Below are 12,069 nucleotides of genomic sequence, written 5' to 3' on the forward strand. Positions count from 1 at the left end.
TTAGCGAACAATGGCCTCAAAGCAGGAGGGTTGTATGGTACTGTATATAGTATAATGGTGAGGATTCTCCTGTCCTGTAGAACTCTAGGTTATCTAAGATTTATTTTCCACTGCTTTTCGACCATCGTCAGTAACCCATAGTCCTGACGCTCACGCGAAGTTCTCTGAGTAAGGACCATCGTCGGTGACCCACGGTCCTCAAGTTCACGTCTAAGGATAAGGACCATCGTCGGTTACCCACATTCCTGACGTTCTCGTCTTTGGATAAGGGCCATTGACGGTAACCCACAGTCCTGATGCTCACGCCTGGATAAGGACCATCGTCGGTTACCCACAGTCCTCTAGCTCGCGTCTTGGGATAAGGACCATCGTCAGTAACCCACAGTCCTCTAGCTCACGTCTTGGGATAAGGACCATCGTCGGCCACCCACAGTCCTCTAGCTCACGTCTTGGGATAAGGACCATCTTCGGTTACCCACAGTCCTCTAGCTCGCGTCTTGGGATAAGGACCATCGTCAGTAACCCACGGTCCTGACGTTCACGGACAGATATCGTGGGACGAATAATTCTATAGATTTCGTCTTAGTTGATAGTACAAAACATACGAGTAGATGGCCTACCACTCAATCAGTTACTGGGCATACATTTAATATCAACCAAGTGGCTATAAATGTGAAGTACACTGACAAGCCATTACTACAAGTTGTCTAATTATAACAAAACAGCTCAGTACATGTGATATATATATATATATTTATTTCATTCAGATTGTTGGAAAAGATGCAATGACATCTCAGATTATGACATATTAATCACGTATGCACGCGCTTACTCTCGTTCAATGAAGTTAAGAAAATCCGGTCACATCGAAAAATGAGGTGAAGGCTATTCTGTCCATAAGAACTTGCACCGCTTATCGCTTTGATAAAGGTAGAAAACAATGTTAAAAAGAACATCTCTGTACGAACTTGGTCGATTAAAATATTCTCCTGTGATTAAAATAAATTAGTATGATAAAAATGATGAAATATATACATGTATACTCTAATGGATAATGAATGCGATGATAAAATGAAACGATACAAGTTCTTGTGAATCTGATAGGGAGGCAAACAATGAAGATATGCATGCGGCCGGATGCTGCCATTTTTATACCTATATCATTCAGTTACACATGCGCAAAGAGTATGCTATCCATATCCGGTTTGTAAATGTCCATACTTGAAATCTGAGGTTTTAATTGCTAAACATGAGTCCAAGCCTGGTTAGAAGGTTGTAATGTTACAAAATTAAACACATTTCAACACGTTGGTAAAATATATCATGATGTGAATTGTGTGTGATATACGCTTTATGACAGGACATGGCAACATTTTCATATGATACTGCCTACAGACCGCTAGCTTGTCAGAACGAGGGAAGATGTGCGGTCTAACCAATTTTGATTGTAAAATAGATCGTCATAAATATCATAATTAAATCAATATTAAAACCAAGGTTAGGATGTGTTACGATTTACACATAGAAGTACATGCATAACAAGTATAGTGTTTACATGACTACAGGAGCCGATACACATTGCGGTTCATATTCGTTACACTAAGTATGTACAAAACGCAAAGCTATGCCAATGATATTTCTAATTGATAATATATATACAGCATGGTCTCGGGACAACAAGACCTAACCATGTAATGTTACAACATGTAAGATTACATACAACATTACAAAAAAAATTCATTTAAACAGGTTGACAACAAATAACTGTTATGTCATGTTTTAATTCCTTTAAGATAAAAGTGCCATCGTCCAATACTTAATGGGGTAAATGATTTGTATCTTTCGAACAATCACATCCGTGTGATACATTCGTAATAAATATTAACTTGAAAGTTCGAAATTCTGGTTAGAAATACACGGACCCTTTTGTGAGTACTAGATATGTCCCTTGATATCAATTAATGTTTATTTCAAACGAAAATAAACAATTAAATTTCATCGTGATGACATGCGACGAGTATGTCAATGCAAGGCGGATATTTGATTTACTAAAATGACTTAAATGGTTTATTACAAAATGGCTTTACAATTGAATACGAAATGGCTTTCCAATTTCATACAACTCGATTACAGATAATAAACATTAAACTACATGGATCACTAGGTGTCATATCCATGTTAACAAAGAAGTATGTAAGATGTTTCTAGAAGCACACTACAAAGGTCTCTAAACTCTATATTAGGCCACATTCTTCCGACATTTCAAACGACAACATCAAAGAAAATGCATAATTAATCATGTGAAATATACTCGCAGCTAAAGCAAGTGTTGTCCAAAAACTGATTTTGTATAGACAGGGTAACACTCCTTACATATAAATTCTTTCAATTAAGCAATTATTTTAACAAATTGGGATGTGTCTTAAACATCGTAAATATCATCAGATCTATGTTATTTAAGACAGTCTTATTTATATACAAATAGTACACCACTATCTGGATTTGTAATCTTCCATACAAAATGGCGATATAAACGCCGCGAAAATTGACCTTATCGGCAACAAGTATATACACACACACGAACACAAATCTATATACAGTATTTCGTTTCCAATGGACCAACCTTATTTTACTACTTCACACCAATAAGGTAGAGAAGTTAACAATGAATTTACAAGGATGATAATGATTTATACCTATATCTATGTACATGAAAGTATATGGTAATAAAGCTCGTTATGGTATATTTTAAACGAGGTGGACACGTTCCACTTGGTAAAATAGACACACTGGCAAATATCAAATTATTGTAGGATAAAGGTTTACTTTGCAAAATGTAAAGCATTAAGGGGGTTTTCCTGAATTTATAAAAGACAACAACATTCCGATAAGAACAATCTACTTTTACGTTGGTAACACAATGAGTGGTTGCTGCATTTACTCGGACGTCAGCGAGTCAGCAGGTTTACACCATAGTCCGAGAGTCCTATAACATAGCGTGTATAAGATAATTCCTATACTGACAGCTCCATACAGTAAAATACACCACTAACACCTCTAGCAACAAAACACTTACGTCATCAGTTCACTTTATGAAAACTTCTTATGTCAGTGAAATCCCTTGGATTGAATCGATTGCATTAAGATGGAATTAGCTGCATTCTGTAAATCTTATAATTATATACATTCTGTGATTGAAGGAGTGTTTCTGTCGACGTAATGTATCGTAATGTGTATCACGGCCTCTCTCTGTAGTTGTTACACAGTAACGTGTGTATCACAGCCTCTCTCTGTAGCTGTTACACAGTAACGTGTGTATCACAGCCTCTCTCCATAGCTGTAACACAGCAACATGTGTATCACAGCCTCACTTTGTAGCTGTTACACAGTAACATGTGTATCACAGTCTCTCTCTGTAGTTGTTACACAGTAATGTATCACGGCCTCTCTCTGTAGCTGTTACACAGTAACGTGTGTATCACAGCCTCCCTCTGTAGTTGTTACACAGTAACATGTGTATCACGGCCTCTCTCTGTAGTTGTTACACAGTAACGTGTGTATCACAGCCTCTCTCTGTAGTTGTTACACAGTAACATGTGTATCACGGCCTCTCTCTGTAGCTGTTACACAGTAACGTGTGTATCACAGTCTCTCTCTGTAGCTGTAACACAGTAACGTGTGTATCACAGCCTCACTTTGTAGCTGTAACACAGTAACGTGTGTATCACAGTCTCTCTCTGTAGCTGTAACACAGTAACGTGTGTATCACAGTCTCTCTCTGTAGCTGTAACACAGTAACGTGTGTATCACAGCCTCACTTTGTAGCTGTAACACAGTAACGTGTGTATCACAGTCTCTCTCTGTAGCTGTAACACAGTAACATGTGTATCACGGCCTCTCTCTGTAGCTGTAACACAGTAACGTGTGTATCACAGTCTCTCTCTGTAGCTGTAACACAGTAACGTGTGTATCACAGCCTCACTTTGTAGCTGTAACACAGTAACGTGTGTATCACAGCCTCACTTTGTAGCTGTAACACAGTAACGTGTGTATCACAGTCTCTCTCTGTAGCTGTAACACAGTAACGTGTGTATCACAGTCTCTCTCTGTAGCTGTAACACAGTAACGTGTGTATCACAGTCTCTCTCCATAGCTGTAACACAGTAACATGTGTATCACAGCCTCTCTCTGTAGCTGTTACACAGTAACATGTGTATCTATCACAGCCTCCCTCTGTAGTTGTTACACAGTAACATGTGTATCTATCACAGCCTCCCTCTGTAGCTGTTACACAGTAACATGTGTATCACGGCCTCTCCCTGTAGCTGTTACACATGTATCACAGCCTCCCTCTGTAGTTGTTACACAGTAACATGTGTATCACCTCCATACTCATCAAAACTGTGTTAATGATTAAATTTGAAAACGAAAGTAGAATCCAGTCTCAGCGGTAAGTAAATGTTTTGTGTAAATTGTAAAAGTGGAATATTATTTTACAGCACTATGCCTTTTATGCTTGCTATAAAGCGTGCCTTTGGGTCAATGTAGCCATAAAAGGATCATGTATGTACTTTAGTGGTTTTTAGGTTCTATTTATTATGTTCATCAGTTGTTAATTTTGGATAAATATTAACGCCACACCTTATCTTCTAAGTAACTGGAAGAGTGAATTATGAAACATACAGTACGTGAACGTTTGAATCAGGACATCATTACAGTTTAATGCAAAGGTCTTAGGATAGCTTATAGGGATAACAACTGTAGATATTTACCATAGTTTACAATGATATGGTATAACACAGAGATACTTTACATGAATAATAGTGTTTCGACAGGTAGTAACTTTAAGGATGTGGTGTTATTGGAATGCTATTGGTATATAAATATCAATGATAGCAAAACCTCGCCGTTAATAAAACCAGTTTTGTGTACCCATTACAACGAAATGTTACCATACCCTCTGACAACCTATAAAATCACTTATTTTAGCATTTACAACATAAATGTTATCACAAATATTAATTGTCCGAACGTCTACAGATTCAATTTTATGAATTATACATCACAAAAAAATTACGGAAGTTTCAAATTCAATCATTGAGGGAAATCACGGAAAGCGATGATGATATTTTACATAGAGTTATTTATACCTAAAACCATTAACTCCGCGACTAGCATATTTTGACTGTGTTAAGGTGTAGTAAATCGGTAGATGCCACAAACAATGATTTCTGTTGTCAAAATCGCAGGTAGCAACTCTTATGAGTATTCTGACCAGGTGAACGACCAACAAGGCATAGTGGGATGATGAGTGAACAGGATAACCCTCATATCACCGCTTCATGTCTGTCGTCTAGCTCGGCTATTTTCATTTCGAGTTTGTTCTTTTCCCTGAGTGCCCTATCAAGTCTGTCACCAAGGTCTATTTCTGACGCTTTCCACATTAACAATAAATCCTCTTTAGAAATTTCCTCATATTTTACAGGCAACACATCTGATTTCCGTCGGGCATTCAGTTCGTGCCATGTTTTCCGCTTCCTGTGATTTTGCTTTTTGTTTTCATTGAAAGAAGAAGCAGTTCGTTGGCTAAATGGGCGATACTCCCTATTTTCTGAATCAAGAGCCAGTTTGTCTGTTCTTGAGAAATTATCTACGGATTCGTTATCGTCCAATGACAATTTTCTAGGAACATGGCCGTTGGGAATAGGATGATGGTCAAGTTTTACTGGTAAATAGGGATTGGGCATGAGCAACTCAGTTTGTTCCGTTATCGAATCATCACAATCGGAACTTGTGTCTCCTTCCTCTGCAACATCCGGGCTTATTTCCGTCCGGTTAACTTCCGGTATGGAAATACACCGACTGAGGTTCTCAGAACTCTTTTGTTTTTCTAGATCACACGTTTTGTATAGACACAGGTCGTTTGGGTGAGGTGGTGATAAAAACCAATCACTTTCGTCGTTGCGGTTATCGTCACAAGACTCATCTATATCACCGTCATTGCCGCTTTGAACTTCGCTTTCATAGTTTTGACTTTTTAGTGCACTGAAGTCAATTTTTGTGCCGAGTTCTTTGAGGGATATTTCAGTAATACAGGGAGGTGCTGCTACGGGGGAATCTTCATCACCAAACAATTTATCTTCTCGCATCTGTTGCATCCTGTTAACATATTAAATACATAAGTTATACGATAGTATTTATCCCACAGTTAAGTAAGCTAGTAAGAAGAACTCATTTTTTAACTTTTTTCCTGTAAAATCATATAAGTAAGTGCTTAGTATTACAAATAATTTCAATATTGACAGCATAATGATGACATAAAATTAGGTGTTCCAATTTCTATCAGATCATACATACTGGTACGGTATAATTCTTATACGAGACAAAATAATGATTTCCACAGCATAGGATGTATCAGACATCCCTCCTTTGTGCTGTCTAGCTTTTTAGGAATCCCATTTGAAAATATTGATTTACTCTATATTAATGAGCATAACGCAAAACGATGTGTAGACAGTTATCTTCACATGAAGAATTAAAAAATAATAATCAAATTTAAAAAAATTAAGTTTGTCACCTCCATGTGTAAACGATTTCCAACATTGTCATCATTCAACCTAGCATTTGTTTCTATCAGCGATAAAGGTTTATATCTAAATGAGGTAGACATAGCATCTCTAGATCATAGAAGTCTGTCAACTCGTATGTAAATACAAAGTCTCTCGGGCTTGTGACGTTAATTAGGTACTGGTATTGACTAGTATGTTGCATGATAACACGCAGAAACCGTAGGTTACAGCGCTATGAGTTTTAGTCTACCAGTGCTCGCCATTGGCTGATTACATTATAGTTATTCCAACAAAACAAATCATGAACAGTTATCCAACGGGACGCTCTTCAGGACAAAAACGGATATTTTATGAAATAATGACATTTTCTTTAACCTTTAGGAGACACCTGTATTATCAATAATGTATTTCCCTTAATTGAAGAGACAGCTGATGACTAAGCTGAATAAGCCAAACCTGCGGCCAATATATGTATTACATGTACCAAAAATATTAACTTTTCAGAAAAGCAATTCATTACATATTTTAACGGGTCGTCAATCTGAAAGCGAAATGCTAATTTTTCCAATGACTGTTCACATGAAGAATTTGTTTACTTACTCCAAAACTAATAACATAACCGGCTATTAAAAAGTAGGTAGATTAGGCTACGTATACCATGTCTGTCCACATACTGTACATTTGTATCTATTGACATAGCCAGTCAGTAATACAAAAATCGGGTCAAAATAACACAAGAATATTTCCTACTATTTAAAATATATATATATTTAACCTTTAGGTCTGTTTTTTGTTATTTTTTATACATTCACCTTCGCAAGGACAGATTTCAATTTCTTATATATATATAATGATACAGAAGGGGTTGCAACCAAAAATGGCATAACTTTATAAATTGTCTTAACGTGTTTTTGGGATGTATAATAACAATAAGATCTCCATATAAATCATAAATACATGTATACAAATATGTGCATGTTAATCTCTCTTGTGTTAAAGAGAATCATCGTGGTCAGAATGTATATACATGTAAGCGTACATTTTTTTAATTGATAATTATTAGGCAAGTGATTTGTAATTAAAAAAAACGAGCATTATTGTTTTATTTTTCAACATTTACCCAGATAAATCAAAAAATTTATTGCAATGCAAATTAAGAATTCTCAGGAGAATGTCATTGTTCTACATCAAATCATCATCTCTCTCCCGTCGGGAATGAAATTGTTATACAATGTATCATTTAACTTCAGTCGTTAATGACATTGTTATACAACATATGACAATTCCACTTCTATCGGCAATGGTATTGTTTTTATTATATAAATCATCAATCCAATTTCACTGGATTGTCCTGTAGATAAAACATTACATCGTTGCACTTTTGTTAGAGAAGAGAGTGAAACATATTCTGTTTCTCAGTAGAAGACTTTTGTGCTGTACAGTATACTATTACAGCGTTTCTACTGTAAATGTTTACATGTAGACAGTTTGAAGTATTAAACTCTCCGATTTGTTCTAATATGTATCTTATATTGCAATACAAGTTCAAAACTATCGACTCTGGCGACAATAAGAAGTTGTGTTTATTCTGCAATAGACTTCAGTATGAGGGTTCACGACTTGCATCCGCTCGTAATATAGAACGGTCAAATAACGGTAAAGATAGGATGAGCAAATGTTAGTTGTCTGCCCGCCGTAATTGGTCGGTTACAGACAAATACAGCCTCATAAATCCGCGACCAAGGTTACAAATCGACATTTTATTTGCTGGAGCATGCGAAAGAGATTGAATGGCCAAAAACAAAATGACAAACCCTTCCACCATGCTTTGTAATGATCGAAATCGATATAAAATGTAGTTATCAGGTATACTGATCCTTCAGAGGGAAGGGTTTTGTGCACATAAAATTTTGACTTGAGTATCCCCCACTGCTTTGTATAGTGACCTTATCGCATGTTCTCTGTCTGAAGCCTATGGTCAGTGTTTATTATGCCACCGAGAACGACACAATAACGTACAACCAAAACTAATCACAAACCACGCGTCATTACTTACTACAGAGTGAACATAAAACGGTTACGTCATGGTTATATGACTGCAAGGATTGTCCAGTAACAAATTCTTTTATACATTTCGAATAAAATAAATCAGACGAATTCTAGTCAATCTGATGCTGCATGTGCCAAAAGGGGGAAATGGTTTAAAATTGTAGTATCAACAAGTGCATTCCATCCATCCTTCCCCTATAAAGATATGAAGATACTGTTAAGAATTCCATCCCTCCTTCCCCTATAAAGATATGAAGATACTGTTAAGAAATTCAGTTAAGGCATTGTCAACCAGACACTCTCATGGCATCCTTGGTATTTTTTCTATTGAACAACGTGTCCTTCAAACTTCATAGCTATATGTTATCAAAAGATAATGGATACGTCACCTCATTTGAGGGGGGGGGGGGGGGGGGGGGGGGGGGGGAGGGGGGGGGAGATTATTGCAAGAATTGTGGCAAAATCTGCTATGTGCATTTACTGTCATAACTTAAATGTGCACAGATCCAAAAATCTTCTATATGAATCGTTACCGATGTACCTATTCTATTAAACATAATGTCCGTAACACTATCTATTTAATGGCCGTTATAACACTGATATATGTAGGGACCACAGAACCAAATCAAAAATAGATTGTGGGTTTTCCCCGTTTGGGCAGAAGATTTAATAGGAAGGTGAATACTTCGTGGCCTACTAATTGGATATTTAGGTTAGAGAAGTTTCCAAAGTTTTATGTGTGGGCTGGGCAATACATGTAGATGTAAAATATATAGAAAAAAATGTCTAGCCCGGTTTTTGTCAGGGGGAGTTAATTAAATGTGTATTTTGTTGTAAATTTATGTGAAGTTTTGGTGCTGAATTCAATACAAGATGTTGGCCCCATATAAAAAAAAGTTCAAATTGGTTGAATTTTTAATTATCTTATTTACAGGTTTCCGAGATGACATTCTTAAAATTGTGGCTAGTGGACCCGTGTTGTAAAAATCCATTTAAGCAGGACAGTGGTAAACGTTAACATTATCGTCTATGGGAAATAATTTGGTTCCGTGGTTCCTGTAACAGGGTGCATGTAGTTGTGTGAATATCTTACATTGTGTACGGTAAAGTAAGTATAAGGATATACAGATGGTCTCCTCACAATACAGGGAGCTAATGCTATTTAAATATTTTGCTTAAAATATCAATTGCTGAAAATAAAAGATGTATATGCTAATCTCCATTAGTGACAAAATCACCGAAGACTGATCTTGAGTAAGACGACGATTTTCTTAAATTTATCGACAGAAAAACTTTATATATGGGATGGATCGAAAAGATTACTGATAGAAATAGGAGACATCACACTGTACGGACATACACATATATATTTACAATGAAGCAAGTATCTCGGGTGTGTGAATTAGCTGATGTTATTAATGCTCAATTATATTCCCAAGATGTGTACATTAGTTAGTGGTATAAGATAAATGCTCAGGTACATTTACCTGAGGTGAGGAATTTACCTGAACACTACTATCCGTTTTCGTCGGCTGAAAGTTGAGAAATAAAATCTGGATTGTAATTTTCAACACACTACATTAGATGTTTATATTACCGTCCTATCTACTTGCAAGTATTGAGACACTTTTATAATATAACACTATTGTTATGGTGCAGGGTGCATAAACAATACTGGGTGTTTCCCGCTATTGTTACGTTGTCTATAACTGTATAAAGTATTAACGGAGTCAGAAAACTTCCTGTGTAATGTGCTAATGATCTGCCGTAACCTTTGGTGATTTTAACTTAAAGCAGCACCGTTGGAGAATATAGCACATGATTTATTCCTTAATATCATCGCATATACAAAAATATTTTGTTGAATTATGTTTGTTTAAATTAAACAATTTGTACAGTTCCTCTTCATCATTCTAAAGTTCGGTTCTGTCTTTATATATTTAACAAATTAATCTTTTTGATGTCTGCACTTTTGGTCCCAAGCTACCGGACGAAACATTTTCCATCATATTCTCAAGATACGACCTAAAATTATCATAGCAATATGTATAGGTTATAGTGTATAATATATCACAATTGCGTTTATATGGTTATAAATGACACGGATAATCAGTCATAACGTATACAATTCTATATATTATGCAACACACGTCATTAAACAATATATAAGTACACAGATACACAACTGTCGTCAGATCATACATTCTAATGCACATCTAGTAAATACGTATATGATGAAGAGTTTACCTGGCGCCTAATTGTGTTGTCCATTGCTGAAATGTTTTGTAATACACGTGCATTAGATAACGTTGACTTTAGGTACTTTACGACTTATTAGAAAAGGTCATGGCCCTGAGGTTTGTAAACACAACGACGCTGACAACATTTTACATACAGATACACAGAGCCGTGTTCAGAATGGAATGTTTACATTTGTTTCTATTTATTGACAAACTTCTGGTAGAAGGTGCTATGATGTAATATGAAGAAAACCTAGGAAACAGCAGCGTTTCCAAACAGAAGAGGAAAGAAATAATTCTTGGATATCGGTGGATTTGACTCAGAGTTAAGGTAGTATGGTAGGTAATGAAGTGTTTCCTGGTCGCATTTATTTTTACATTGTTCATGTCATATGTTAACATTACTTGAACCATTTAAATAAAATATATTCAGCATAACAATCAATTATAAGACCCACCATTTAGCTTTTTCCACCACATCCAGGAAATTCCGGTTCAACCTTTTAGTCTTCGCCATATCAGCCAGTTTGTTCCGCTGTTTAAAAGACAAATCAATTAATTTCAGCAAGAAAAGATAACAAATCTACAGTGTTGGAGTTTGGTAATCACTTAGAGTGACAATATCAGAATTAATAGTATATCCCCTACCTTTGGGTGTCATAGAGACATTTACAACCTGACGGGTGATATTCTTGGTTGTCATAACCAAGGCTCTGTCGAGGGTTAGACAATCAACATCACCTCAAGGGTTGATATATCTTTGCTACGCCCTCAAGGTAGAAGATGGATATGATGTCCTGTTGTCCCTTAATTTTATTTTCACAGGGCCTAGTTGTTCAAATATTTGGATAGAAATATTGCAATGCAACACAATGTGGCCATGACAGGATTGAATTGTCGACGCGACATCATTCTATCCCATCCGTCAGGAAAAAATCAAAATAATACAGTCACCCAATACTGTCACCCGTAATAACAATATCAGAATAATTATGTCATAATAACAATATCAGGATAATACTGTCATCCATAATGGCGTTATCGGGATAATACTGCCACCAACGGTAACAACATTGGGACAATACTGCCACCCATAATGACAATATCAGGATAATCCTGACACTCATAATGAAAATATCAGAATATAGATGTCACCCATACTGACAATAATCCTAATCACAATGATATCTGTAATACATCACCTGTAGCTT

The 12,069-nt window shown here is 36.2% G+C and overlaps 1 protein-coding gene across 1 annotated transcript in view; it reads right to left on the reverse strand.

Moving 5' to 3' along the window:
• Window positions 1-4,341: 4,341 nt before the first annotated feature.
• LOC117326399 (glutamate receptor ionotropic, NMDA 3A-like) overlaps window positions 4,342-12,069 on the reverse strand; it is a 59,346-nt gene continuing 51,618 nt past the window's right edge. Inside the window, exons 7-8 of the mRNA XM_033883146.1 lie at window positions 11,317-11,393; window positions 4,342-6,159 (exon numbers count right to left, since the gene is read on the reverse strand). Of these exons, the coding sequence (XP_033739037.1) occupies window positions 5,328-6,159; window positions 11,317-11,393 (909 nt within the window). The 3' untranslated portion in view covers window positions 4,342-5,327. The remainder of the gene's footprint in view (window positions 6,160-11,316; window positions 11,394-12,069) is intronic.

The sequence above is a fragment of the Pecten maximus genome, chromosome 4 (genome assembly GCF_902652985.1).
Source record: "Pecten maximus chromosome 4, xPecMax1.1, whole genome shotgun sequence".
Taxonomy (NCBI): domain Eukaryota; kingdom Metazoa; phylum Mollusca; class Bivalvia; order Pectinida; family Pectinidae; genus Pecten; species Pecten maximus.